At 52.1% G+C, this 26146-nt stretch overlaps 12 protein-coding genes across 12 annotated transcripts; 7 read left to right on the plus strand and 5 right to left on the minus strand.

Annotated features, from left to right (window-relative positions):
• The first annotated feature begins 94 nt into the window (after window positions 1-94).
• Window positions 95-2408, plus strand: CONPUDRAFT_100855 (Flavocytochrome c). Its single transcript, XM_007768405.1, has 5 exons — window positions 95-255; window positions 328-448; window positions 527-694; window positions 762-1280; window positions 1339-2408. The coding sequence occupies exons 1-5, from the start codon at window positions 155-157 to the stop codon at window positions 2200-2202; spliced, it is 1773 nt and encodes a 590-aa protein (XP_007766595.1). The 5' UTR covers window positions 95-154; the 3' UTR covers window positions 2203-2408.
• Window positions 2409-4117: 1709 nt separating this feature from the next.
• On the minus strand, window positions 4118-5489 carry CONPUDRAFT_51915 (autophagy protein 5; the record flags this gene model as incomplete). Its single annotated transcript, XM_007768118.1, has 5 exons — window positions 4118-4257; window positions 4325-4402; window positions 4478-4717; window positions 4771-5063; window positions 5161-5489. 5 exons carry the CDS (start codon window positions 5487-5489, stop codon window positions 4118-4120), a joined length of 1080 nt encoding a protein of 359 aa, XP_007766308.1.
• Window positions 5490-6219: 730 nt separating this feature from the next.
• CONPUDRAFT_163704 (uncharacterized protein) lies at window positions 6220-6891 on the plus strand (the record flags this gene model as incomplete). Its single annotated transcript, XM_007768406.1, has 4 exons — window positions 6220-6341; window positions 6398-6639; window positions 6697-6799; window positions 6847-6891. Exons 2-4 carry the CDS (start codon window positions 6506-6508, stop codon window positions 6889-6891), a joined length of 282 nt encoding a protein of 93 aa, XP_007766596.1. The 5' UTR covers window positions 6220-6341; window positions 6398-6505.
• A 1509-nt stretch (window positions 6892-8400) lies between these two features.
• CONPUDRAFT_151643 (uncharacterized protein) lies at window positions 8401-8806 on the plus strand (the record flags this gene model as incomplete). The annotated part of the gene is made up of 3 exons (XM_007768407.1): window positions 8401-8537; window positions 8598-8700; window positions 8753-8806. The coding sequence occupies 3 exons, from the start codon at window positions 8401-8403 to the stop codon at window positions 8804-8806; spliced, it is 294 nt and encodes a 97-aa protein (XP_007766597.1).
• A 1359-nt stretch (window positions 8807-10165) lies between these two features.
• Window positions 10166-10532, plus strand: CONPUDRAFT_151644 (uncharacterized protein; the record flags this gene model as incomplete). Its single annotated transcript, XM_007768408.1, has 3 exons — window positions 10166-10284; window positions 10342-10444; window positions 10497-10532. The coding sequence occupies 3 exons, from the start codon at window positions 10166-10168 to the stop codon at window positions 10530-10532; spliced, it is 258 nt and encodes an 85-aa protein (XP_007766598.1).
• A 566-nt stretch (window positions 10533-11098) lies between these two features.
• Window positions 11099-12011, plus strand: CONPUDRAFT_135947 (GNAT family acetyltransferase). Its single transcript, XM_007768409.1, has 2 exons — window positions 11099-11237; window positions 11295-12011. Exons 1-2 carry the CDS (start codon window positions 11148-11150, stop codon window positions 11931-11933), a joined length of 729 nt encoding a protein of 242 aa, XP_007766599.1. The 5' UTR covers window positions 11099-11147; the 3' UTR covers window positions 11934-12011.
• A 326-nt stretch (window positions 12012-12337) lies between these two features.
• Window positions 12338-13269, plus strand: CONPUDRAFT_100864 (uncharacterized protein; the record flags this gene model as incomplete). Its single annotated transcript, XM_007768410.1, has 3 exons — window positions 12338-12540; window positions 12598-12654; window positions 12713-13269. Coding segments are annotated over 3 exons (385 nt in total), but the record flags the coding sequence as incomplete, so codon positions are not given.
• A 183-nt stretch (window positions 13270-13452) lies between these two features.
• CONPUDRAFT_135949 (uncharacterized protein) lies at window positions 13453-15178 on the minus strand. The gene is made up of 5 exons (XM_007768411.1): window positions 15013-15178; window positions 14904-14932; window positions 14779-14843; window positions 13818-14722; window positions 13453-13760 (listed from the first exon to the last, which is right to left on the minus strand). The coding sequence occupies exons 1-5, from the start codon at window positions 15119-15121 to the stop codon at window positions 13681-13683; spliced, it is 1188 nt and encodes a 395-aa protein (XP_007766601.1). The 5' UTR covers window positions 15122-15178; the 3' UTR covers window positions 13453-13680.
• A 340-nt stretch (window positions 15179-15518) lies between these two features.
• CONPUDRAFT_100868 (HAD hydrolase) lies at window positions 15519-17375 on the minus strand. Its single transcript, XM_007768412.1, has 12 exons — window positions 17226-17375; window positions 17119-17162; window positions 16974-17059; window positions 16902-16920; window positions 16763-16831; window positions 16581-16702; window positions 16476-16529; window positions 16378-16426; window positions 16077-16325; window positions 15897-16021; window positions 15815-15828; window positions 15519-15759 (listed from the first exon to the last, which is right to left on the minus strand). The coding sequence occupies exons 1-12, from the start codon at window positions 17338-17340 to the stop codon at window positions 15578-15580; spliced, it is 1128 nt and encodes a 375-aa protein (XP_007766602.1). The 5' UTR covers window positions 17341-17375; the 3' UTR covers window positions 15519-15577.
• A 643-nt stretch (window positions 17376-18018) lies between these two features.
• CONPUDRAFT_53145 (uncharacterized protein) lies at window positions 18019-19039 on the minus strand (the record flags this gene model as incomplete). Its single annotated transcript, XM_007768204.1, has 4 exons — window positions 18019-18085; window positions 18141-18439; window positions 18498-18605; window positions 18668-19039. 4 exons carry the CDS (start codon window positions 19037-19039, stop codon window positions 18019-18021), a joined length of 846 nt encoding a protein of 281 aa, XP_007766394.1.
• A 4124-nt stretch (window positions 19040-23163) lies between these two features.
• Window positions 23164-24055, minus strand: CONPUDRAFT_142834 (uncharacterized protein). The gene is made up of 3 exons (XM_007768413.1): window positions 23829-24055; window positions 23459-23610; window positions 23164-23332 (listed from the first exon to the last, which is right to left on the minus strand). The coding sequence occupies exons 1-3, from the start codon at window positions 23989-23991 to the stop codon at window positions 23276-23278; spliced, it is 372 nt and encodes a 123-aa protein (XP_007766603.1). The 5' UTR covers window positions 23992-24055; the 3' UTR covers window positions 23164-23275.
• Window positions 24056-24983: 928 nt separating this feature from the next.
• On the plus strand, window positions 24984-26052 carry CONPUDRAFT_80874 (uncharacterized protein). Its single transcript, XM_007768295.1, has 4 exons — window positions 24984-25190; window positions 25398-25552; window positions 25739-25919; window positions 25989-26052. The coding sequence occupies exons 1-3, from the start codon at window positions 25049-25051 to the stop codon at window positions 25853-25855; spliced, it is 414 nt and encodes a 137-aa protein (XP_007766485.1). The 5' UTR covers window positions 24984-25048; the 3' UTR covers window positions 25856-25919; window positions 25989-26052.
• Window positions 26053-26146: the final 94 nt, after the last annotated feature.

Consider the following 26146-nt stretch of genomic DNA (forward strand, 5'->3'; position numbering starts at 1 on the left):
GCAATTATCACATGCCGTGGACCGGAAAAGCGACGCGTGCTGATTGGCTGACGCAACAAGTACTTCACCCGGCCCTCCCTCGCCCGACGCCGCGTTCTCCATCCCTCCCTTTCTCCCTTGCCATCTATCCACCCTCCACTCCATAACATTAACAATGGCTCAGGTCATCGTCGTCGGTGGTGGTCTCGCAGGTCTCTCGGCTGCCCACACTCTCCTTGAGCGTGGTGCCAATGTTTTGCTCCTCGACAAGCAGGGGTAAGTCCTATCCTGTCGTCTGCCATTCTGGCACCTGTCGAGTCTTTGACGCTAATCGACCCTGACTCGCAGTTTCATGGGCGGTAACTCCACCAAGGCTACCTCTGGTATCAACGGTGCGGGCACCCAGTCTCAACAGGACCTCGGCATTCCCGACAGCGCAAAGATCTTCTTCGAGGACACCAAGAAGTCGGTGCGTACACCCCTCTTCACCTCATTTCACTTTGCATCAGCATATTGATCAGCTTTTGATTTGGCTGCATTTTCCTAGGCCCGCGATCTCGCTCGTGATGACCTGATCCGCGTCCTCACTGGTCGTTCGGGTGACGCCGTCGACTGGCTTCAAGCCAAGTTCGGCCTCGACCTCTCCAAGGTCGCCCGTCTCGGTGGCCACAGCCAGCCCCGGACGCACCGCGGCAGCGCTCAGTTCCCTGGAATGGTGCGTTTCACGTCAAGCTTTGTTTTACTGCGGAATAACGCTCAATCTCCGCCCCTTTCGACAATAGGTCATCACCTACGCCCAGATGGAGCGTCTCGAGGACCTCTCTGTGTCGAACCCCGAGCGCGTCAAGATTTACAAGAAGGCCCGCGTGACCAAGCTCCTCAAGGACGAGTCGGGCACCGTCATCGGTGTCGAGTATATCCGCAACGGCAAGACCGAGACCGCTGACGGCCCCGTCATCCTCGCTACCGGTGGCTACGCCGCTGACTTCACCAGCGATTCGCTCCTGAAGAAGCACCGCCCCGAGTACTACAATCTCCCCACGACGAACGGTGACCACTGCACGGGTGACGGCCAGAAGATGGCCATGGCTGTCGGTGCAAGTGCTATCGATCTCGAGAAGGTCCAGGTCCACCCGACTGGTCTCGTTGACCCGAACGAGCCCGACGCCAAGGTCAAGTTCTTGGCTGCTGAGGCGCTCCGGGGTGTCGGCGGTCTCCTGCTTGACAACAACGGCGACCGCTTCGTTGATGAGCTCCAGCACCGTGACTTTGTCACTGGTAAGATTTGGGAGAATGGAAAGGTGCGTTTTGATACTCGGTCTAAAAGTTGAACAGCTGGATTAAACTTGGACTTTTTAGTACCCCATCCGCCTTATCCTCAACGGTCAAGCTTCGAGCGAGATTGAGTGGCACTGCAAGCACTACGTCGGCCGTGGCCTCATGAAACGCTTCGACAACGGCGACGCTCTCGCCAAGGAGATCGGCATCTCGCCCGCGAAGCTCAAGAAGACCTTTGACGACTACAACGTCGGCGTCAAGGCCAAGAAGGACCCCTTCGGCAAGAAGTTCTTCTCCACCGGCGAGTGGAAGATGAACGACTTCTTCAATGTGGCCATCATGACCCCTGTCCTGCACTACACCATGGGTGGCCTCGAGATCGACGCCGAGTCGCGCGTCGTTGGCAGCGATGGCAAGCCCATTGCTGGACTCTTCGCCTCCGGCGAGGTCGCCGGTGGTGTCCACGGCGCTAACCGTCTCGGCGGCTCCTCGCTCCTCGGCTGTGTCGTCTTTGGCCGCGTGTCAGGTGACTCTGCCGCCGCCTACCTCCTCCAGACCACCGGCCAGATTGTGCAGAAGGCTGGCGGCCGTCTCGGTGCCCTCGCAGGCCAGCTCGGCGGCTCCTCTTCATCGTCATCATCATCTGCACCTGCACCCACCTCGAACAACGCAGGTGCGACGAGCGGCCCCGCGCAGTCTTCATCGGCATCGAAGGAGTTCACCACCGCCGACGTTGCCAAGCACAACAAGAAGGACGACATATGGGTGATCGTCAACGGACAGGTGCTCGACGTGACGTCGTTCCTGCCCGACCACCCCGGAGGAGAGAAGGCGATCCTGCTGTACGCCGGCCGCGACGCGACGGAGGAGTTCAACATGCTGCACGACCCCAAGGTTATCCCGCGATACGCGCCCGACTCGGTCATTGGCAACCACAAGAAGTAGATTGCCCGAGACGGAGTGTCAAAAGTAGAGCTTACTTGTAGGATGCTCGTTGCATGCATTAGTCACTCACGGTTTTCCTTACTCTGATCACGCATATCTATTTCCTTGTTTCTTATATTCATGTCTCATCATATGTCATGGCCCATGGTCGCATGTATGTATTATAGTGCAGGCCGTCTGAACGAATGATCATACCAAACCACTCCTAAGCTTCCCTGCGCGAATGAGTTCTATCGGCTTAGAGTCGTGTGTTCACCAAAAGCCTTGAGAGTGCAACGCGGTCCTCGCGTTCTTTATCGCCACTAGTGTGCGACATGATATGTTTGCTTGTTGTTCTTCAAGCTTCACCGTCGGGTCGCAATAGGGTAGTACCTTACACCTCTGGATTCCGAATTATGAACACATCGCATGGTGCCGTTCCATACGTGCTCAATGCGGCTTAAAGCTTTACGTTGAAGATTTGTACAACGAGCTTTTCTTTGAACTGTAATCCATACGTTGAAAACTTCCAGCTTCCCCCTTCCCTTCCCGTCCCGATCAAAGCCGGCCCCACTTGCCGATCACAACCAGTATACATGATGCATGATGTCCCCACGGATGCACTGGAGAATCCCGATTACACTTCCTGTCCAGCGGCGCAGCAGGGCGCAGCACAGCTCCGGCCAAGGGAAGAAAACGTTGCGGTAGGGGCTTGATAAGCGCTCAGGCGTTTAAATGTCAGCAGCCGGAAGTTAGCGCGCTATAATCGTTAGCTTGTCCGCATAATTACTCCACACGTTATATCACAGTTTGAAGTACAGCACGAAATTTTCCCTTGCTAATATCGGGGACGTCGGAGCAATTTACTACTACTTACAGGTGTACGCGTGATACGTACAGGTGTCCCGAAGAGCTGGATCTAAGGCCTCCGATAAGTCAGGAACCGATCCTGGTGGAGAAGAAGGGGGCGTTCACGTTCAACTTGAAGTTGTCACTCGGTCCGAGTGAATACACACAGGAGCAAATCGAATATTCTACGCTTGTTTTGTTGTCACTGGAGCGATTCGTTGACAGGAAGGTTCTGAGCAGAAATTGGCTATATTGCATTTGGAACAGACCTTGGCAATACGCGGCAGAGGGAAAGCCTGCACGTAAGTCGCTACTACGGGTTATATTAGCATAACGTTGCCGCGAGTATTGTGATGTGTTGTTATCGAGGCTTACCATGGCGCCGTATGGTGACCCACTCTAAGAGTCTATTGTATGTCCAAGCACACAAAAAAGTATTAGAACCATTCCGTAAGTTATGACGTTGATCTGGAGCCCATAAAGTTTGAGTACAAACACGCGTTCACGGAATAAGGCGGCCGAGAACAACGCATGACGGCTGTGATCTATTGTGATGCAAGACATTCGGAATCTGCCGCTGCTACGCGCACAGCTCCGTGCGGCCCGTGTACGACATCGCATGCGCACTTTGTGTATCTTGGAAACGGAGGACCGTCGGCTCCGACCTAAAACCAGTGCGACGCTTTTGGCGAGCGCCAATGGAGAGCTGGAAGCGCTTGCGTAGCCTTGACTTGTCGGCGACCCTTCGATCCCTGAATATGTCATAAATCCAGACGGTGCTGTGTTTTGATGTTTACAGCCGAACCGCGAAGCAGGTTAAATGAAAAGGGCGATCATTAAGCCATATGCATCGTAATTTGATCATGTACATATCGACATCCCGACATTAGCGAGGAAACAAGGAACGAGATAACAATGCAATGAACGAAAAAGGAACAAAGATAAAGATTGAACAGGACAGAAGGGGAGATCTAAGCGCGTTACGAACGTGGACGATCACCAAAAAGATGGATAAACAGGCCAATTAGTCACGGATGTGGCAGAACGAAAATGAACCCGCGAACGACGTCTTGGTCGATGATCGGCACTAGCTCTTGATCCCGATGCAGATGCACACCCAGCCATCTGCGCCTGCCATGCAAGCGCCAAGCCAAGCCATCTCGGCATCGAGAGGCGTGTGTACGCCTTGTACAAGAGCGTACGCGAGGTTCGGTGATATGCCGTTGGCTAATTGTGGGTATGATGGTCAGCTCGGGCGATGATTACGAAAAAGGGAGAAGCCACGTACCTGCACGCGAAGACTGTTCTGTTGAGTTGGGGAAGAGGAGTGGGAGGTGAGTGAAGAGGCAATAGCCTAGCGTATGCGCCGAGCCTGTGGTCAAGCATTGTCAGCCTTCAGGGAGGAGGGCAACGCCGGAGTTGAAAGCGACGAGAAAGCGAAACGTACCGTCGTCAAGCACAGGGGGGCACAGGTCTTGCATAACGGGCCCGTCGGGGAGGTACAGCCGCACTGGAATGCTCCGCACGTTGTAAGCGCCGTCTTTATCGCCCCTATCGCGCTCGCCGCCATCTGCTGACGGGGGCCGCGTGTGTCCAGGTTGGTTGAGGGTTGATTGGGGAACGGTACTAGAGGGAACGGTTGACGGAACAACCTTGGATGCAATGCGCCAGTAGTCGTCGAAGTTGTCTGCTGAAAGATAAGGCTCGGGGAGGACGTGAAGGGAGAAAGAGGGCACGTACGTTCACGTATGCCTTCCCACATCCCGTCCTGCTCAGCCTTGCGCAACCCGGTCATGCGTTTCGTGTTCCCCCACCGCAGGAAGTCCGCCTCCTTGAGTTGACCCATAAACGCTTGTTTGCACGCCTCCGCGCTAGGCGCCATCAGGAGCTTATCCGTCGGTGGAGACGTGAGATGCAGAGTTAGCCTCAATGGCTGCACGGCCAGTGTGTTCGGTAAGCTCGACGAGGGTGCAGCGGGACGTATCGTCGACGAAATGGTGTAGTTGTCGTATATGAGCCCAATCGGCCAGTGCCTGTATCGGAAGGAAACAAACAGGAAAGCAGTGTAGGTATGCCATCCTCTCGACACTGAGCACGTCCAAGACTCTTAGAGAGGAAAAGTGAGCACACCATTTGAGCAGCGCGCCTTCTTCGCCTTCGAACCACCAGTCCTCCTCCTTCACGGCGCGTCCTCCCATCTCGTCAAACACGATGTCCATCAGAAAGCGCTTTATCTCGGGCACGAGTAAGGGCAGGTAGGACACTCTTGGTGCCTGGATATAGTAGCATTCGAGACCGCGATCCGAGTTGGCTGGGAGCTCTTGAGGGGCGACACGGATCTCTAACGGGACTGTTCCTTCCCAAGATAGTCGGCGGAAGAGCGTAGTCGCTGCTGGTGTTGACGATGAAGGAGTGAATGAAGATGCAGGCATGTGTCTAGTTGATCCGTATGCCGACATGATGAGACTTCACTGAGCCCTGGTCAGTGTAGAGGGCACCGGGACGCAAAGGAGACGTTCCCTGAGGCGGTAAAGGGATTCCACGTGACTGGCGTAGCACAGGACGCGAACTCGCCGCAGCTTTCTTTCAACGGATGTTGGCAGCGACCGTCATCCGATTCTTCTCTTCGCCTCCTATCTGTAACCGCAGACAAACCAGGATACAAGGCAGCGCAGTTTCGTCCCTTTTGCATCAGCTGAGCTCACAGGAGGCTATGTTTCGAACAGGAGATCTCGAGACTTGAGATGTCTTCCTGGGCACCGCCAACTTGTGGTGATCTACGCCTACGCAACTTCATGAGATAGAGTTCCCGGTCAATTTACTATGGTACCAGGTACCATACACACGCCCAGCTGCAATTCGTCGGTTTAAACAACACGAGGACTGGACACAGCACGTTAACGCCGCCCGAAGGACGAAAGCGCAAGCACGTATCGGCTATCACTAGCATTTGTCATGCGACATAGCGAACGCTCAGATGACCTTGTACTCGAGGAGAGTAGTCCTCCTTTTTCCGCCTGACCAGGCTGCAAAGTCTATTCATCTCGATGCGTCCATCAAACTCGCTCTTCAAATGACCATAGACGCTGTCATGACCGAAGTTATAGATCGAGGATCGGAATCAGATTGCGCCGCGCTAGTGCCAGAGGGTGGAGACTATTAACCTGTGTAGCTCGGGCCGACCATTACCTGACATTTCTTTGCGCTTTGGCCAGGCTAGCAGGCTATGCACACTACGTTCTCCCAGTGTAAGCGATGGCGGCGGCCCGATTCAAAGCCTGACAGGCAGCTGTGGGTCCTTGTTTTCTGACGTATGGCTCCCATCAGAATTCTCCGACACCCTCGCTCACAGCGACCTTAAACATAGATCGCCTGTTTATAAGGGCAGAAAGCTTTTGGTAGACTAACTTGCAAGTTCCTCACCACGCTATCAAACTTGTTACCTTTACCACCTTGCTTCCTCACCCCGCAATTAATGTCTGCCCAATCTCCCTACGAGTTCATCTACAATGCCGGCACAATCCTCCAAAGCTGCGAACAGATGTTAATCAACTTCCGCACACAGTCCGGAGAGCTGGCTGCGCTGAGCCTTCGGGAGCGTTATCAAAGGTACGTCGTTCTGCATGCTTGGTTTGAACCTTATGCGAACGGAATATATCCTTTCAGAGCTGTTACGAACCAGGACAAGCTTATTCGGCACCCACCGCGTGACCCCGTGCTCGCCGAGAACCATTTCAGGCTGGCTCGTGGCCTCCAACGCGAAATACAGGTATGAGCACTCAGTGCTGTGCTGTATTGCGTATTGACTCTTTGCAGTCTCAACAGCAAAGAGCTTGTGGTCAACATTTCCAGCGTATTTGATGGCCATATCTCCACACGTATATGACCCTTAGCAAATAGCTTCTACGATAGTCGGCACACACAGCGTATCGTTCACATGTATATCCAGGCCTCGCTTAAAAGTAGTCTATGTCATAATAATAATTCAATACCATACTCTGCTATGCCTCGTGTTCTTGGGATCTAGATCCCTGCAGAAACCCGCAGAGTTTGTTGCCACGTTCTGGCAGGAGCCGAAGTCTTCGTACCTTTCAAAGGTAACTCCAAGTGATAGTACTACTCGGCCCTTCGATAATTACCCGAACCCTGTGGGGGAGGCTCCACCCGCGTAAGTTGTTCGGACGCCCCCGAAAGGCACATCAACATAGTTGGTCTCGCATGGCCTGACGTCAATCCACCTTTGATAGTTGACTTTTGAATTTCGAGTCTCAGTCAAACTTCAACTCCCCTTGTTACTTTGTTACGAGGTACCTCCAAAATGTTGAACCGCAAGTAAGACACCGACTTCACAACAAATGGTAGGATATATGGAATTGATGTGAGTTAGGTGTTAGTTCTCATTATGACTGTTTGGGTTGAGGCAAACTTCAGCAATCTAGAGATCGTCAAATGACGATCGAAGAATTCTTGGAGTTAATGTAACTTCGATTCGGGATGATCGGGATGCACTTCATACCATGCTGTGAACATCAGTATCCGGAGATACGTACTCTCAGGAATGCTTTTTCAGGGGCAGGGCACCTGCGTCGTTCCCCACATAACCGGAGACGAATATCACCGGTCCCAAGAGAAGGGGGCCGATGCTCTATCGGGAATCATTGCAAGGTAACGGTACGATAACTTCACGCATTGCACAGGTGCGTCGCGGCGTCAGCGCTGCGATGTTCCTGTCTCTATTACCCACGTAGGTAACTAATATCGAATGTGGGAATCAATACGTGCGCGCCATCCAAGAGTAAAAATCTAGGTACCAGCTCAGAACGAGGTTTCATGCTAGCGACCGGGCTGACAACACTCTGACAACCACGGCCAACCGTCGCTGGCAGGTCGTGCGACGTGATCGGCTGGTTATCTGTAAAGATCTTGCAAGCGCTAGCCCTTAAATCGTATCCAGTGCTCGGATATCAGCATGGGCGTCTGAGAATTCCATTTTTCGAACGTTCATGTGTTGCTACGTCTCTATCTATGCTGTAAGTCGTCGAAGTAGTATCTACGGATGTAACGGATCGGTGTTTCGCTCACGTTCGTCGGCATGCGAGAGTTCGATGTTCCTAGCCATGCTACTCAACACAGTCTGTGAAGGGCTTGTCAACCCGTCCCTTTCATTATGTTTGCTTGCGTGCTAGGCGCGCTACGCGCGTTACGTAGCATGTTTATCTCAAGAGCAATCGACGTCGGGCTGACATTGCCTCGGCGCACAGATTCCATTATAAGTACCCATGCACATGTCTTGAGCTCCTGTCAATAACAAGCAAGCCACCTCTCGCCCTTTCCCCCTTCGTATTCTCGGATATCTAAATGAATTCTTCCATGGACAACATCATGGACAACATTCGTCTCTGTGGCTCACGGCTGGATCGGTGCCGCGAGCTTTTATACGAGCTCTCTGTTACTCACGGAACAATCGCTGCACAAAGAACTCCCATGTTTAGAGACCGGTTGATTAAGTACGTGGCAATATCGGAGATGCTCATCTAGCGTTTGTTCATGATGGCTATCTAATGTAGTGCAAACGCAAACCAACGCCGCCTTGAGGCCAAACCTCCTCGTGACGCGGTGCTTACCACTGGTCACTTGAAGCTCACAACAAAGCTCCTTGAAGAAATCGAGGTAAGGATCTTGTTCTTTCAGGGCCAGCACTAATGCTTATCTGCAACTACAGCATGAGCATCGCAAAGCACGGGCAGAGAACTTGGGCTTGAATAGGAGTCAGTAGTTTGTGTGTTAATGTCGCCGAAGGAATTGGTCGCTACCCGGCAATTGTCATTTCCCTGAGGATTCGCATTCACATAATTTATTTATGATATATCGTATATAGATCCCCGTATATAATGTACCTAGTCGAGTATATTGCGTCAATGTCATTCGCTAATGCTTTGTCCATCACCAGTCGTATTGGGAAAAGCAAACGATATGAGGATATCTTGATGGTTTCTCGAGGTTCTTGTGTTGTATCGTATTGACACATACTGTACTACGTTCAGCTAATAAAAGGGCGAACGGCCACCGGAGATATCGGATACCTGATTTACACACATGTGGGGCGCTGCCGGTCCTATGACGAGAGAACGTTACTTATAGTACTGCTTTTGGTACGACTTAAATGGATAGAACAGCATATCTGGGATAGTAGATTGTCCCTGGGATTGATATGACACTTTCCCTGGTATTTTAATGCGAGGCCGTAAAGTTTAGACAGTAGGAGGAAGGGTTTTGACGCACCATTGATACGTTCTTATCCGTGAGGCATGGATGGGAACATTGGTCCAACTTTCAGTGAGCCGAAGATTTTAGCCTACATAGGTCCACTCAGCGTATGATATTAGCTCGGTCGGCCAGGCCTTTGACGACATATGCTATGCACCGCGTGGAACGTACATTAGTGAGCTAGTGACCCAACCAAAAGGTTTAGCCTTCAGACCTACAGGACCCTTTGTCACGTATGCTTGCAGTGTACGGAATGCACGCTAGCAAACTGGTGACCGAATCACAAGAACTAAAGCCGTGAATAAGTACGTTGTTTCCTCAGCATCGGATATCCATAGAGATAAAATAACGTGGTAGCAACCTTACAATAAACTGCCTTCGCTATACCAATAAGATCACTTGGCAGTAGGCACTGGCTGCACGGGTGCCAGATACTTGGCATGTCACGGAGCCACCTCCATCATCCGTTCCTTATAATGAAAGCGTGCGTTACTAAGGTGTGTATCGCAATTTATCGACCCTTTGTCAACACAAAGCCTTGGACCATATCATGTCCTATGGACCACTCAAGCTGTCCGCAGGTGTTTTTTTTGCCTTAGATGTGTAACGAGCCCAGCACGAACTCCACGCGACTTTGACATCCGCGGACATGTCATGCAAGGTCCAAACCATTGTGTCGACTGGCACGTCCGCTGTTTTTCATGTGAATTGGGCGGTTGCGAACATAATGAGGACAGCCAAAACATGGCATCTGTCCGATGATATAAAAGAGGGAGGGAGCGCACGAATGGGGCACCAACAATCCTCTCAAACGTCGCAGATAGTGCCTCCTCCCATATCTTTTTCTTTCTAACTAATCATCAACATAATGGCTTCCCCCCTCCTGGAGCAAGCGGCTGGAGTGCTTCGCGAGTGTGATAGCAAGCTGATTGAATATAAATTAATTCCCGGGAACAAGAGCCAGACGCTCGAAGCTCGTTACACTCAGTGAGGCATAGTTTGATATGTGCGATTATCTACATCTGACATGGCTGAATCCCATAGCGCCAAGAAGAACCAAGAGAATCTCTATAGAGCCTCTCCTCTTGATGAGTTGTTGGCGAAGGCCCACTGCGCTCTGGCGCAAGGGCTTCTCAAGGATATACAGGTCGGTGGTTTAAACTAACGCTCCACACGATACTCAACTTGTTTTACTACAGAAGACTATCATTAAGGCCCGTGATTCAAACTTGTAGAAGTAGAGGCGGGCTATGATAGGTGTACCAATAGATTCGAATTCGATATATATATGCACATACAATAGATCAGAGTTTTATACTACATTGTGCTTGATCTTGAAAGCCTTACGCGTCGAGTCATCTGTTCAAAAGCCCTTGTTCTTAGGCGAGGAAAGTGACACCGTGAGGATCTCTCAATAGGACGCACCCATAAACGTAGTGCATGATCTATATCAGGGGTAGTGTTGTCCAATGGCGAGCAGGCGTAACGCATTGGGCGAACCCGAGGAGGAAGAGGCACACACAAACGCCTCGCTTAGCTCGCTTAGATCCCCATAATTAACCACCTTCGCTTAGCAGCGCAAAGTCAGATACTGCCTGCGTGACTCGTCGCCCTTGAGATCAACAATTTAAAAGGAACAGCGAGTGGCTGTGTCCTTACCCTTTGCAGAAGAAGATGCCAGAACGGAACGGCGAAATCTAGCCCGGGGGTCCTGCCGAAAGTCGTACAAAAGGAGCGTCGAGTTAGGTATATATTCATTCGAGTCAAGCATCATCCTCGCTTTCTCTCTTCAGATTATCGAGGTGACCCGTCCCGCCTTGCCTTTGCGGCCTGACTAATACGCCGTAGACATGTCCGGCATTCCTTACGACGGTAACCTGAACTTCTGCTTCCCCGTGAAGAACTTCTCTTCAGATCGTGTGAAGCTGGTCCTCTTCGACGTGAGTGAGCTTTGCGACTGCATTTCGCAAACGTAGAACTGATGATGAAACCGTCAGCCCAGGATTCACCTCGAACCCTACTTCGAGGCTCAATTGACGTGGCCGGAGGTCTGGGCGCACAGCGCGTTCGGTCCATATAAGGCCAAAGAAGATCTCAACGAGGACTTCCTTGAGAACGTCATCCATAAGAGCCCTGCTGTCGTGATGTTCGTCATCATCGACAAGACCAAACCTGCGTGCTCGTTCGATAGCGAAGGTGCCTTCGCGGGCGTGCTCACCTATCTGAACGCCTCCGATCGCAACCTCGTCACCGAGGTCGGGCACATCCAGATCTTCCCACCATTCCAGCGTACCCACGTCAACACTCACGCATGCGGGTTGCTGATGCAGTATGCGCTCGAGACGAAGGAAAAGGGTGGGCTCGGTTGTCGTCGATGCCAGTGGATGACGAGCTCGGCGAACCAAAAGTCTCAGAATGCCGCGATCAGGCTTGGTTTCCTTCACGAGGGCATCTTGCGCTGGGATCGCGTTTACCATGACGGTGATGCGAGGGGTAAGCCTGGTAACGGAATTGCGCTTGCAGGAGACCGAGAACCCCATAACATTGGAAGGCACACGTACATCTATGGCTTGTGCTGGGACGACTGGGAGAATGGTGGAAGGGAGAAGCTGCAGGCTTTGATGGATAGGCGATGATCCTGGTTGAAGATGGTGATGCTAACGTCTATCATGTACCCGTCGTGCTCTTACCCCTCAAGCTGAAGTCAATAGAGCTTGTTCTTGTTGTGAAAGCCTGAGGAGAGCGCGATTAGTGTCGATTAAACGGATGGCTTACAAGTCCACTAAAACCGCTGAACACTCCTCCACTGATGCTTGATCCGTACCAAAACCCCCGTATCCAGGTCAGACATTTCATAGAGTGCACGCAGAGCTGGAAGATACCCGGACAGGTGCTGGAGGCTTTGAGTCATTTTGAGTCATTGTCGTCCACAGTCAAGGGAGGCTTCTCCTGATTTTCGCCAGAACGGGGATAGCACAGCCACCACGGTTCGCTGTGCCAGCCGAGACGCGTCGCGCGCAATCCCAACCCTCACAACCACGATGAGACAGTCAGTCGTACCCAATCGCTTATCCCATGCAGTACCAGGCACATCCCAGTCCAACGCAGCATCGATGACCAGACTACTCGAGAAGAAGAAGGAGTACGAGGCCGTTGCAGCTCTTGAGAGAGCTAGTGCTTTGTTTGTGAAGCGGATGGAAGGGCTGGGGGATGACTGTGAGCTGATGGCAGATGCGGGTTTAGGTACGTCGGTTGCCTTTGACCGCGAATGAGCATTATTAAGTTGAGGGTACTTCTCAGTGCATGGGCAGGTCCTCGAACAATGGCCTCAGATGTTCCGTATATTGGACCTATTCCGTCAGTATTGATCGCAAGCGTGTTGGGTCTACCTACCTTGACCGCTGACTTGCACTAGTCTCACAGCGGAAGAATATGGAATCCCCTGGCGACCTTGACTCGGAACAAACGTCTCTCGCGGCCGGCGAGAGGCTAGTACGAATACCGATTGACGATGCTCAGGACGATCCAAAGTCGGCGTAGACCGTGGTCAAATTACTGCGTGACGAATGTCGAGGTGAGTCCTACCCGTGCCTCTAACTATGTAAAGGCATAATGCAATCTAAGAACCAGCTCTGACATGACGTCAACCCCTGTTTCTTCGAGCCATCAACTGCATCATGAAAATAATGGTCCATTTGGACTTCGTACTTATCCCGCGTAACCATCTCGTCGCTTCAGTGGAATAACCAAGGGACTTCCTTCCCACTGTCTCCCACTGTCTACGTCTGTGCACCGCTGAAAGGCGGCCGCTCCATACGCGCACGACGTGTACGCGGTCGATACCCAGATAACCCAGGAGAGTATCTACAGACTTTGTTTTGAGTCGTATCAAACAACGTGCTAGGTAATATATAGCCCGTAAAACATGCTTTCGGTTATACCTGCGGCGAACACCCTTATGTCCGAGTCCACCCCCCAAAATGCTGGACGAAGCATGGAACGCACAAAGATTCGTATTTTGAACCAGGGTCCGCAAGTGATGTGAAACAACCGGGCATGCCACATGGCCTTAATAATGGAGCATCCCACATGATCGCGAACACAGGCTCAATACATATTCTGAGTTACAAACTGATCAGCCGCCCCTCGAGGGCTCGTAATTAAGCCGAGGACGTGATCGAGGCTCGCCGCTCCGAAGACTGCTAGTCGTCGGACGCTCATGTGGGGCAGCAGACCACAGACACGCGCGGTGTGCGTACGGGCGACGTTCAGATGGCAGGGAGGGAGGACACCTCTGAGGTCTGAGTCCGCCAAACATCAGGGGCGCCGGTGATGATGCGCACGGAAGGAGCATAAACGGTACTATACGCAAAAAGGCCGCCTCTACCCTTGTAAATGCCCTCGAACGCAGCGACCAATTCCCATGATACAATCGGGGCAGTTTGGCTGCGTCGCCCTCAGGTCTATAATAGCGGAATTTGTCAGCGTTCTTCCGTCATTTGCTCCCGACAAAGGCTCACTTGAAATTCCCTGCTGGATCATGGGTTCCGTAGGAGGGAGGCTGGACCCATAAGACCCGAAGGCAAAATCTGGCGACGACGACGCGCTGAGAGGGGATGGAGTATGGTGGCGGTACATCTGTTGGGGAGGTGGTACTATACCACTCGTATCAGAAGAATAATGGCGCATATGGGAGTAGTCTTGGGGTGACTGATGAGCGTAAACGTCGCCGTAGCCTCCCTCTGCCCCAGGGTAGTGCTCCGAAGGAGGAAAAGGATCGTTATTTCGATGCAAAGGCATATGAGGTAGGGTAGGAAGCGACATATGTCGACGAATGTCGGAGGAGGTAGGCGCATAGTGTCGTGGTTCGGGCGGGAGGGTACTCGCCGTCAGGGGGGCCTGCACGTAGCTGGCGTCGGGGTACATTGAATGGTGCTGGTAGAGGTAAGGGTCATTGGGTGGTGGATTCGAGTGACGGTGGATCGCGAGGGGCTCCGCAGAATACAGCTGCTGCGCGTGAATCTGTGCAGGGATGGCGCCCGAAAATGGATCCTGTGGGGTACGCACATGGTGGATATCAGTAGTGCGGTGTGAGGGACCTGCGGAGACTCCTGCCGACCAATCGTACGGGGAGGGGGGCTGATGGTAATCGGGCAGTGATATCGTATCATCAGGCGCAGTAGGGGACACCCGAGACCGACTACCCGGCTCAGAGCGGGAGGAGGAGGCATCGTCTGTCTCCCCCGCTGGTGATGGTATCGATAGGGAGGACGATGGAGGCGAACGCGAGGTGCGACCAGACATGGTAAAGACGCATTCCCTTCCGCGGTCCTGGCATTTGCCACAGGGTTGCTGGAGGTCGCACTTGACTTTGGACTCGGCACAGGCCTGGCAGGATCGACGCCGCGTGCGAGATACATGCCCACTATGATTAGCATCGTATGTGATTGAGGGCCTTAATTTCGAAAAAGAGCGACATACGGATCACCACAGCTTCTTTTGTGCCGAGTCAGAAGGTCACTCCGCGTGAACTGTGCTTCGCATGTCTAGTATCACCGCATAAAAGTTAGCGCATCACGTAGAAGACGCGAAGGCGGGAGACTTACGTCGCAGCGATGTAGTCGCTCGCCAGTGTCTGTAATATATTATCAGAATCGAACCAATGACAAATGCGAGTCCGAGCCACCGGGGGAACAAGCTGAGAGAGGGACGCACGCGTTCGTAGGTGTCGGTTTAAGTGGGTCGTTCGGGTGAATTTTGCAGGACAATGCGGACAGAGCTTCGTTTGGGGTAATACGGGAATATTTCCCTTGTGTGACCTCATCTTCGAGACTGCGCCGTCTTTCCGATACTCGATGACATTGTGGGATGAAGGAATTTCTGGGAGGTCGGAGGGGTTGGAGGACGAGCGGGCCATACCAGTGTCGGACGGGAACGAGGTCGAGACAAAAGAAGTCAGATTAAAAAGTTCGTGTCGAATTGAGACCATGCCTCTTATATACGAAGCTCTCGTGCTCTGCAGTATGGATCTGAGATCGCCGCATAGTCCGGGATGGTCCCTTTCATCCAGGGTTTGTTGCGTTGCCTTGATCGAGCTTGATCCTCGAAGCGAGCCATGCGACCTATTGACAGCTTCCGGCGCTGATATTCACCCCCGCTGCATAGCCGACGAAGATCCCTGGTGTCCGACTGCCCAGATGCTTCCAGATCACAGCTTCATAAATAAACTCCTTTTTTGTCGTAGATCAACATAGGTTGGCAAAGAAGTATTTATTCAACGTCATGCTCTCTGGCCCCGCATTTCTTGTCCAAGTGCCCACTGCACAGCTTCCGCCACGTCCTTGGCCTGGTGGTTTGGCACGTGTTTAGGCTGACCCTGACGGGGATCGTATACCCCTGTGTGCACAAGAATGGATTTCCAGCCTGCTGCATTGGCCCCCGCTATGTCAGACTCTGGATTGTCTGGTTCAGGAATCAGCCAAGACACAAGGTAAATCATATGGACGTATGGGCGCACCTCCTACCATGTACCTGGTGTCCCCCATTACACAACCGTCAGCTTGTCACGAGGAAAGGTTTCGGAAGCTGTAAGTACGTACACCGAAGGTTGACGTGATTCATGTCTCGCTAAGAGTAGATCCTTTAATGCCGCCTCCGCGAAGGTGTATGTGGCTTCTGTAGGTTTCCCATATTGAGTATAATTGCACGTCATACCGGTCATTGACTTGATGCAATATCAGCATCGAAAGAAGCATGGCGTGGGGTGAAAGCTGAAGAACCTTATAGACAGCCTGAAAAGCATCGCGAAACGCCCCCTGACCAAAGCGAGGCACTGGGAAGTCAGATCGCCAGATCAAGTCAGGATTGCAGAAGACGACATCAACGGGACTTGACGATGTAGCATGTCCCGCGCCTATGGTTCCGCCCGACAAAATGACGTCGCACATCACCTGCACGTCCAAGGCCCAGTTTCTAGGATCATGGAACACGAAGATCCCAGCTATCTTCAACTTCGAAAAATCCGCTCCCTTGAAGGTGCGCTGTCAGCTACCTCGTGGCACAATGGTAGGATATGCGCGCCTTTATGGAAGCTTTCTCCTCTGGAGTCAAGTCATGAAACGGCCACACGCTTTATGACGGAATCAGTCATTCCATCCGTGCAAAACGAGTCGACTCACGACGGATTCCAGGCAAGCACGTCGAGGCTGTTATACACGTGCTTGAAGCCATAGCTACAATCAGGTAGGCATGAGGAAAGAGTGCGTAAAGGCAAGGTTACTCACTTCTCAGCCACCTTGCGAAGGACGTCATTCCGACCACCCAATACCAACACCGGATGATCTGCGTATTTGCTCGCAATGGATCGGATGATCGTATGTGCCTGGATGTACCGGTCCACAGGTATCTGTAGATGTTAGGAGCCTGATTAGTTGCCTAAGACACGCGAAGGGCAACTTATGAGCACCTGGACACCCAATTGTTTGCTTAGCCTTCGACAACGTTCCTCTTCGCCGACTCCGCCGCCATTCGTCAGCTGATCGAAGACGTCATTGATGTTTATGCATTGTGTGGTATGCGAAAGAGGCAGTTCGGAAGCGACTTACCAGAATGTAAGGTATCTTCCTTGAGTCATTGAATGAGTACTGAAGTCAATCATATCGTCCATAGCAACGTACATTCCCCATTCGTTGTCGCCATCGAGAATGGAGAGCGCCTTCCGCGCGGCAGGTATAGGTTCTTCACCTCTAATCAAAACACCGTCCTGGCATGAAAGCATCAGCAAATTTTCCCAAACGCGTGCAGCCAAGAACGCGAGCGTACAATATCAAAAGCGAAGCTGATGGGAGGCGGAAGAGCAGATGGACCTTATGTCGTCAGCATGGGTTTTCTTCGGCTTCATGTGCCCGTGGACACCTGAGAAAACTTACTGTGTCGTCGCCGTGTGCTACGCTCCAAAAGCAGCGTGCTGCGTCGCAGGCAGAGCGCATTTGATGACGTTCTGCAGGAACGGGTAGCGATAGAAGACCGCAATAAGCTTGACATAGCCCGTCCGCAGTGAAACCGTGCCGGAAAATGACGCGTTGGCGGAGAACAAGGCAATGTTGAGTCCACGTGGGAAAACTCAGGGGGAGTGCAGTCCCGGCTTCCGAGGTCAGGATTCGGAGTCAGCCGCCCAGTCGCCACGCGAGCAGCGACGCCCATCGCCGACCAACACCGAGCTACACCGACGCCAAGGCCAAGCCAAGGCGCCCGCATTCGCTCAAGCACCTTTACATTTGGGGCCGGCAATGCGCACCAACCAGAGTGGTTCTCTGAATCAGGTGCCTCAAAACCTTGGTGACTGTCGTCTCTCACAAACCAGGATGGCCCTGACTCTATTTAACGGACACGCGATAGACCAGCATGATCTGCACGTCCCTCGAGGACCGCATCCTTTCAGGCTCTCTTTACATTCAACTAAGATCAAGGGCCGTGGAATAAACTGCGACGAGAGTGAACTGTCCCCATGACATCCTCCGGTGACCATCAAGGAATTAGATCTCATCCGCTTGTACTACGCACTTGCCGTGCGTACAACAAAACTTAGACCCAATCCCAGTTTATTCATATCTAAAGACGATATACCAAATGAAATCTACCAATGGTCGACGCTGATGTGTGTGATGATACAGAGAAAGAAATTCCGCAGCAACTCGAGGTCAAACTACCTTGACATGCCGTTTAGATAGGGCAGTTGGTCGTCGAGTACAACGTCGCGTCCGCGGGACCCTTTTGGATGGGGTTGCAGCTTCATCACCGCGTCAGATCCATGATTAAACGAGGAGAATCTGATTCAAGCTCACCCAGGAAGCGCGGAGAGGCTGTTGCCTCCAGTCTGCTCGCTGAGGGCGGGGGTCTGCTTGCATTGCGAAGCCTGGTCGGCAGAGACGACGGTCAAGTACTGGCACGCGCTGGTGTCGCCCTGCCCGGTCGCATCGTTGGGGTTGTTGCAGTTGTCGATCGCGTTCTGCAGCGCAGTCGTGTCCCAGCCGTTGAGGAAGTCACCGTGCTGGGAGAAGCCGGTCGGGTCGCCAGTGGCATAGACGAACGGCCAGTTGGGCGCAGTCCAGCGGTCAGCAAAGTCTTGGACGTTCCAAGTGATCTTTGGACGCAACGGTACGGTCAGCCACGAAGGTAGTGCTTAATATAAGGTCGCGTACTTCATAGAGGAGGTGCATCAGGCCGACGGGGTGGGTGTCGGGGCAGGCACCATTGTCGAGACCAGAGAGGTAAGCAACATGCGATTTGTGGTCAGGCGAGTCCAGGTTCTGTTATGGAAGTGGACAATGTTTAGACACCTTATGAATGCGCAACAGCTAATAAACATTACCTGACCATCCCAGCAGGACGGGAACTGGATGCGGGCGTTGTAACCAGCCTCGCAGGTGGTGTTCGGGAACCCGAAGCCATTGTATCCCTGAGAGTCACCCGTGTTGTAACGGAGACATGAATACTGGATAGCCGACTGCGCGAGCTCCGCCTGGGTGTCATATCCCTGACCACCCTGGTCGGAGCGCGACACGGCGTCACCAGAGATCATGCGGAAGCCTTCAGGGAACGCCTTGAGTCCGGGACCGTTGTTGCTGGCGTCCTGGTCACCACGGTTGAGGTAGTACACGAGGAGACCACCATTGGCTACCTCCTCGAAGTGGCCGTCCGTGGGGTCCTGGAAGTAGAGCTTCGGGAACCAGTAGGTAGACATGTCTTGCGGGGAGACCTCGCAGGACGTGCAGCTGCCTGCCCGGAGATCGCTGGTGTTGGCGGTGGCGCTGAAGCCATTCGAGCCGTGGACTGTTGGAACAAGTGTTCTGTTAGCTCTCCTGACAGAATTATCATAGGCCAGCAAAAACGCGTACTGGTGTGGACGTGGTTGGAGCCGATTACACCGGGCGAGACGATGGGGTCGACGCGCTCGGTGACAAGGGGAGTCGTGCAAGCAACACGGAACCAGGCGTGTGCAGCGCCGGCGTAGATGAGGGCTGTGAGGAGAGGTGCGAACATCTGCATCGTAGAGAGGAAGGCGCTGCTGTTGCTCTGCAAGGTCGCATATTTGCCTCGATTTTATACCACGCTGGGAGAGCGTAGATTGTGGCCGAACCGCATCGTTGGATACCGGGTCATGTGGCATCATTGAGGTTGGCGATGGATTCGTCCCGACTCGGGCTTGTATAGAGATCTTGTCCTGTTTCAATGAAACCGAAGTCGAGTGGATGAAGTTAACTTGCTGGCCAGGGGTAGAAGGTATCACCTGCGACGGAGTCTGTCAATGCCAAAGGCCACCACAAGAAGGTAGCGGGGACGTTCGCTATGTATGAGACACTTGCTGGTTGGTTCCGCGCAACCTGCATGAACTTGCAGGTGACCTAGGTGGGAAGTTTGACACGTCATTGACGCATACCCCTGGGTACCTGATGGAAAGAGCTTGTTTCGGGGGGTACGCCTAATTCTTCGGATGTCCATCAAAGGACCTTCTTCGAATCATTCTGCGTACAGTCGACTCTCCAATAACCCATACACGTCGGGAGAAGCCCCGGAGCATGGGTTATTAGAGAGTATGGGATAATAGAATATCTCATAAAATAGGGGCTATAAAGTTAGGAATTTCTTATAGATCGTTTTAGTGTATACTACCACAGCACAAGTGTTTCCAATCCGCTGAGATTGATCAGAAGTGATTTAATTAATGGCAGTGTAAACATTAAGCTCAGCATGTGCAGTATGGCATTCTTCCCGAGGGTCACAGATCTTTCTGGAGTGAATCAGTCGTTGATCAGGAATATGCAGAAAATGGTTGGTAGCATTGCAAGCGGAGAACAAGGGATAACTTCAACACCAGCCCTGGGTTATTGGAGGTGCAATGTCGGCCATGGCACTGGAGCCTGGAGGTGATCAATTGATTTTCGAACTTTGGGCCGAGAACGTGTTGCAAACATGCTATGAACATGTCAAAGTATTTGCCGCATTGGGCACGTAATACCATATATAGGATATTACCTCCGTTAGAACCGACCAAAACCCAGCCAACTTACCCCTTATGGCTTACAAATATGATCTAAAAGCTCCGAAAGTATGGGTTTTGCCCCTCAAAAACGCATGGGGTATGGGATATCGGAAAAATATGGGTTTGAGTGACGATTTTGGTGGGGACCAACTCGGGAGATACCAAAACGCATGGGTTATTGGAGAGTATGGGTTTATAGAACCATGGGTTATTAGAGAGTCGACTGTAGGAATCTTCGGGCCAAGCATTCTCGTGGAAAGTGTATTCAAGCCTCCGAGATTGGCCTCACGATCTGTCAACCTGATCCGAAGGTTTGCAAAAGCGTCAACGAAAGAGCATGACCGCATATGTTCTTTGGTAGACTCCGATCCCCCGACGCGTAGTTCCTGCTTGGAGTTGGTGTGCGCGTCGCAACAGTTTCCATGTCGATTTCAGCGCAGGCAATCGAGAGGGAGTTCAAGCTAACAACGGCGACCGCATCAAGCTGATCGACGGAGTTTATTAAAGAGGGTCGGAAGGGGGACCTACGAAAGAGCATGCACGACGAGGTGGTGCGACGACACTTGGAGAAAGGCTTCATCGATGAGGCAGAATTGCTGTAGATGGCCTGGAATCACTTGGCTCGGCAGGGGCATGGTCTAACACGATATGCACCGAACTCACGCTGTCTAAAGTCACTTGCGTGCGCACACCTTCTCAGGTGCCTAGAAGCAGCTTTGAATTTGACATATACAACGAAGTTGCTAGCAAAAACGTACCGGCTGACGAAGGTACGCTTTACAGCTCACAGGCTCCCCCAGTTTCCGTCATATAGCCAGCAAATAGCGACGTGCAACGGTTTTGATGGTGTCTGGTGACATGTACTGAGGTCTAGTCTCAGGTCCGAGTCCTTGTTTCTCTGACCCCCATGACGATAATGAGCACATAGAACCTTGGTCTGCGAAAAGAAGTGGGTTAAGGTAGTAGAGATTATGTCGAGAGAGGAGGGCTTCAAGTTGCTCTGAATCTAGTACCCATAAGAATCGCACTTTGCTTGAAGCAACCAACGCGTCCGAAATTTGGCGCTGACGTCGGCTTGTGATCTCTTTCGGAAAGCCCCTGTATGTGGGGAAAAGCGTCCGAGGGTTTTTGACGCCGAGGCTGAGGCCGAGGTCCTGGCCCTGCCGCTAACTTCCTTCCTTCGTTGGACTGAATTTGTACTGTACTGTACTTCTATCTGGTGGATGCAGAAAATACCTATACATTGGGCGGTCATCTCATACGCCTTCGAACATTTTTGAAGACGATGCTCGCGTCTAGGGTTTGAACCACATGAACCCGAGACGGCCGACACCCGGCGTTCAACGCCACGGGCACAGGCCAGTCGCCCCGGGTTTGTCTCACATACAATACTCCTTCGGAGTCAGAGGGTCGCCATGTGGATCGAGCACCTAGTCGAGACTACCTCCCATTCAGAACTTCGGTGTTCCGGGAATCTGTGCCGGGAATCTAGGGCACGCGCAGTGTCCCTCGTATTTCCAAGCCAAACTAGGAGACCAAAGGTGATATGCCAGACACTTGTCTCTTCAAGGCAGGTTCCACAAGAATTCGGGGTCTGCCGGTTTGCAGGGTACGTGGGCACATTCGAACGGCTGTGAAGTCGTTTTTCGCAGAAGGAGCGTTTGTTCCACTTCTAACGTTCAACGATAAATTATTATTATTTTCAAATGGTGACGGCACAGAAGACTATCTGCCCACCTGCGTTCATGTTAGTAAATCTTCGCTGAGAAAGGCTTCGACTTAGAGTACAAGTTTTAGGGATTTTTGTACCTGGATCCGCGCACCTGTGCCTTGCTGGAACGCCAGACTCGTGTTCTTACAATCGGTGCCGTATGTATGAGGGCCAATTGTGGTGCAAAATCCTTCGGGATCTGCTTGGCACTACAGACGTGGAGCTAATTCGCCAAAAGGAACAGAGGTGACGAAGAATGTGAGCCTACTAATAAGACGACTCTGCATGACAATCTCAGGTGCAGAGCTTGATGTGGTACTTGATTCGGCGACAACGGTATGTGGACTGCATTAGAAAAACAACAATAGCTACCCTTCCCTGATGATTCCGTGGCATCTCGCCCAGAAGACATGGTGTTTCAAAATGCGGGTTCAGACCGAGAAAGAATGCCTGGCCTTGTTTGTCTATGCGTACACAATCATGACAACGTTTTCAAGCTCGGCATCTAGCTAATGCAAATACTACGCCCACGCCCTTGGGTCTTACCATACGATGGCTACTTCTCAGAGCCAAATTCTCTGATGACACCGCACATTTGCTGCCGCCAATCTCACATGTTTCTCAGGAACACATGGTCGCGTCATAATTGCATAAGCACGTTAATAAATCAATAACAAATCAAGGCAAAGTGAATGTGGCAGGACCTCTCAGTTATCAGCTCCCGAGGTCACTCATAAAGCGGGTATCAATGCAGTAGCCGGGGTATACCGCAGTAATTCTAGGGCGTAGATTCCGCAAGAAGTGAGCTAGCAAGGTATGATACATGCCGCGGCGTCTGTGTGCTCCAATGACTTGTCACCTTAGGGCACCTCTACCCGCAACGAGGTGAAAGAATACAATCGCACCCGGAGAGACCAAGTGTCCCCATTTCCTACGATTCTAGCACAAGAGGAAGATGAAAGTCTTGGACATGATGACGCCTAGACGTGTGATGATGGAAAGAGTGTACTAGCTCCAGTCGCAGTAGTATCTTACAATACCATGCATGTCTACTCGTCCGAGTCGTATGGAACTTGAATGTCATCGAGAAGCTGTTTGGGCCACAGAGTAGACGGTTCAGAAGGAGCTCATAAGACAACACTATGATGAATACAGCATGATGACCACTTAACAAAGCCTGCAGAAGAATATATTTCTCTTCCCATCTCTATCCACTACGAATCAGTCTATTTGAATGGCGTGGCGAGATGGATTGGTAGCACAACCATACGCTCCTTGTCCCACTACAACGTGCCGCCAGCAATTAGCTCAAGAATCTGGCGGAGTACATACAAGATAAAAGGGAAACGTGAAGCGCGCAATGAAGTGTGCAAGGAGGAACCGATCGTAACCTGATGAAGATAACTCACCACGCCCTCGAGCCAAAATGGGTCTGTGTGTATAATCTCCCACGCTGCTTCGATACTGGCTGCCTCGTAAAACGTGCACGAGCCCACAAAGTCTTTCTTTTCCAGTGGGCGCGCAGTGGAGTCGTCGGATGACATCGTACCTCCCCCCAGACCTGGACGAGAGAGGCAAAGAAAGCGATCAGCAAACGCCCGGGAACTGTTCCAGAGGTGTAATTCATAACAGAGCGGCTCCGAACAGTGGAAGTAGAGGGAAGGATAACCGCGAGATGGGTGAAAGCGGTGAGATAGAGAAAGGAACCACCGGCAAATGAAAGGTCGCGCGGCATTGATGATGGCAGAAGTAGAGGAGAAATAGGTTAACAGGACGCACGGATAACCTTCTGCTCGATAAGTTTGGTCGCTCGCACGATGTGCGTTGGGCGCACAGCAATACGCTTCTCAAGCGTGCCAGGGGTGGTGTAGTCTGGCTGCCATGCGACGTAGATGTTCTTCTGTGTCGCAGAGGTAGCATCGGAGGGCGCGGAACTCGACATAAGGGCAGACAAGTTGGTGTTCAGAGGAAGGGCTTGGATGGATTCTCAGGGAGGCAGACGAAGAAACGCTTCCTGAGGGCGTGGTATTTATGTCTGGAGTAGCGTCGTGAGACATGTTGTAAAGCCCGATTGTTAGCCGCACCTGAGGAAGCATCTCGTCTTCTGTGAATGCCGTTACTAAGACACGGCTTATGGGGCAGAAAGCATCTGGTCTAGCAGGATGGAGAAAGGAGACATGCTTGAGCTCTGGTCCAAGCCAGGGCGAAATGAATGCTGCTGAAAACAAGTGATGCAAGTCCGAGATATGATGCAATCGCATGAAGAGGCACTGCGAGTATTTTTGTCAGTCGAATGGTACGAGTGAACTACAGAGCGGTAAGATGCGATGAGGGTATATGGGCGCATATAAGTCTCTGTGAGAGCAGGCGTAGCCTGATATACCCCAGATGGATGCTCGAAACTTCGCAAACTGCGACTCAAGTAATAATAGAAGGCCAATAAGGACTTACGGCGACGAGGAAGGAAGCCGGTCCATGACCGGACCTAGGCGAAGTTTGAAATGTTACGCAGGCGCTCAAAGTCATACTCGACCACAATGTACAGCAGTTAAGACCTTGATTACCAGATGTTAACGTTAACGCGTCAAGGAGCGCAAGGGGCGATCCTCCAAAGTGTCAAAGGAACAAAAGAGCAAAAGAGAACTCTTGAAGTTTGGCAAGGTCTGGCTAACTGGCAGCTAACGATCCGCAGGGCCGTTGAACAAATCCTCGGAGAATAGCGAGCCTGGGTCAGAGTAAGAACACCATAAATTGGACAGGGTGAAAGATGAAGAAAGGAGGAGAGTCGGGCTTAGAAGAAGACGACACGAGGGAAGTACAACGGCTTCGGAAACGCCGGCGCGCGCCGAAGGTCCTCTGACGCTTTCCATTTACAGCGCCGTCATCCCATCCACATGCCTCGGCCATCCGCTCTCCACCTCCTCCGTGCAGCTCACCCTCGACAGGCTGGGATCTCAACATCGACTCGTGTAAATCCATTGTTCTCGATAAGAAGAGCCATGTCGACCAGTATGGGAGCCAAGTACCCCTTCTTCGTGTATGCGCCCGACAAGAAGGACATGGACGCCAACCAGAAGCGTCTCGACTCACGACTTCGACATCTCGCCAACTTCAGAGACAAGGTGGGCGATGGGGTGATCAGTGAGTACTCTTTCTTGGGCTATTCGCTGGAGAGAGGCCATGCTGCGACTGCGGCCGGAGAATCCTGCCTCTCCTTAGCATCCGCTGGTCCTGCATCAGTGCAAGGTGTCTGTCCTGACTGACCGCGAACTTTCATAATCCGATTCCATCTTAGTCTACGTGTCATGTTTTACTACGCCGTTTTTTGCTAACCGACACTTTGTACAGGCTTCGGTGGTGGCCTCCTCGACGAGGCATCTGACCCCGCCCACCCCGACCCCAAGCGTCTAGTTGGCTCCGCTATGATCTTCCAAGCCTCATCGCGCGACGAAGTCATAAACCTCCTCAAGTCTGACCCGTACTATGCCAACGGAAAGGGTGCCGTACGTGTTTCTTCCGCTCCTGGCTACCCTACAACTGGCATTAGCTGACGCGATCTTCCGGCACTCTCCTTGAATCCTGACTCTGCTTCGGCTTACTCTTTCTCCACACTGGGTCGGCATCTATATGGTCGTCTGACTTGTATCGATGCACCTTACGCGGAACCTCGTGCCGTTTTACGAGCACAGTGGGACGAGAATAGCTGGGTCATCCTGCCCTTGGTCTTGGCGAGCAAGCTACCCGAGCCTGCCGAAGTCACAGATGCAATCAAGGCACTCCAGGTGCCGCCCGAGTCGAAGGTTTAAGACGTTGGGGACCTAAGGAGGCGAGACATGGTGCTGGCCATGTCATTCAGTGGGAAATTTTGTAGTAAGGCGTCTACCACAGTGCACACCACACATCAGCTGATACGCTGTTTGGGCGGACGCGTTCTCGAAGCTTGTTATGTGTGCTATAGAAGTTTCTTCTTCATCATTCGCGGGTGTCTGAAATGAGTCCGAACGAAAAAGAACCGGCTGGAACGACCGGAACGATATACACTTATTGGCGCGCCTATACGCTGGCAGGTTGCTCGACAGTCTATGTCAGCTGCACAT

The sequence above is a fragment of the Coniophora puteana genome (genome assembly GCF_000271625.1).
Source record: "Coniophora puteana RWD-64-598 SS2 unplaced genomic scaffold CONPUscaffold_4, whole genome shotgun sequence".
In the NCBI taxonomy this organism is placed as follows: domain Eukaryota; kingdom Fungi; phylum Basidiomycota; class Agaricomycetes; order Boletales; family Coniophoraceae; genus Coniophora; species Coniophora puteana.

Coding starts and splice junctions, on each gene's coding strand:
- CONPUDRAFT_100855 (XM_007768405.1), top strand. CDS start 155: ATGGCTCAGGTCATCGTCGTCGGTGGTGGTCTCGCAGGTCTCTCGGCT. Junction 695..761: donor GCGCTCAGTTCCCTGGAATG/GTGCGTTTCACG, acceptor TTTCGACAATAG/GTCATCACCTACGCCCAGAT. Junction 1,281..1,338: donor AGATTTGGGAGAATGGAAAG/GTGCGTTTTGAT, acceptor TGGACTTTTTAG/TACCCCATCCGCCTTATCCT.
- CONPUDRAFT_135947 (XM_007768409.1), top strand. CDS start 11,148: ATGTCCGGCATTCCTTACGACGGTAACCTGAACTTCTGCTTCCCCGTG. Junction 11,238..11,294: donor TGAAGCTGGTCCTCTTCGAC/GTGAGTGAGCTT, acceptor TGAAACCGTCAG/CCCAGGATTCACCTCGAACC.
- CONPUDRAFT_135949 (XM_007768411.1), bottom strand. CDS start 15,121: ATGAGGTCACACAAGGGAAATATTCCCGTATTACCCCAAACGAAGCTC. Junction 14,933..15,012: donor AAACCGACACCTACGAACGC/GTGCGTCCCTCT, acceptor AATATATTACAG/ACACTGGCGAGCGACTACAT. Junction 13,761..13,817: donor GATCCAGCAGGGAATTTCAA/GTGAGCCTTTGT, acceptor CCGCTATTATAG/ACCTGAGGGCGACGCAGCCA.
- CONPUDRAFT_100868 (XM_007768412.1), bottom strand. CDS start 17,340: ATGTCAAGCTTATTGCGGTCTTCTATCGCTACCCGTTCCTGCAGAACG. Junction 17,060..17,118: donor TCAGCTTCGCTTTTGATATT/GTACGCTCGCGT, acceptor CTTTCATGCCAG/GACGGTGTTTTGATTAGAGG. Junction 16,326..16,377: donor AGGAGAAAGCTTCCATAAAG/GCGCGCATATCC, acceptor CGCACCTTCAAG/GGAGCGGATTTTTCGAAGTT.
- CONPUDRAFT_142834 (XM_007768413.1), bottom strand. CDS start 23,991: ATGTCGAGTTCCGCGCCCTCCGATGCTACCTCTGCGACACAGAAGAAC. Junction 23,611..23,828: donor TATCGAGCAGAAGGTTATCC/GTGCGTCCTGTT, acceptor TCTCTCGTCCAG/GTCTGGGGGGAGGTACGATG. Junction 23,333..23,458: donor CATTTTGGCTCGAGGGCGTG/GTGAGTTATCTT, acceptor GGCACGTTGTAG/TGGGACAAGGAGCGTATGGT.
- CONPUDRAFT_80874 (XM_007768295.1), top strand. CDS start 25,049: ATGTCGACCAGTATGGGAGCCAAGTACCCCTTCTTCGTGTATGCGCCC. Junction 25,191..25,397: donor GGTGGGCGATGGGGTGATCA/GTGAGTACTCTT, acceptor CACTTTGTACAG/GCTTCGGTGGTGGCCTCCTC. Junction 25,553..25,738: donor ATGCCAACGGAAAGGGTGCC/GTACGTGTTTCT, acceptor TTACGAGCACAG/TGGGACGAGAATAGCTGGGT.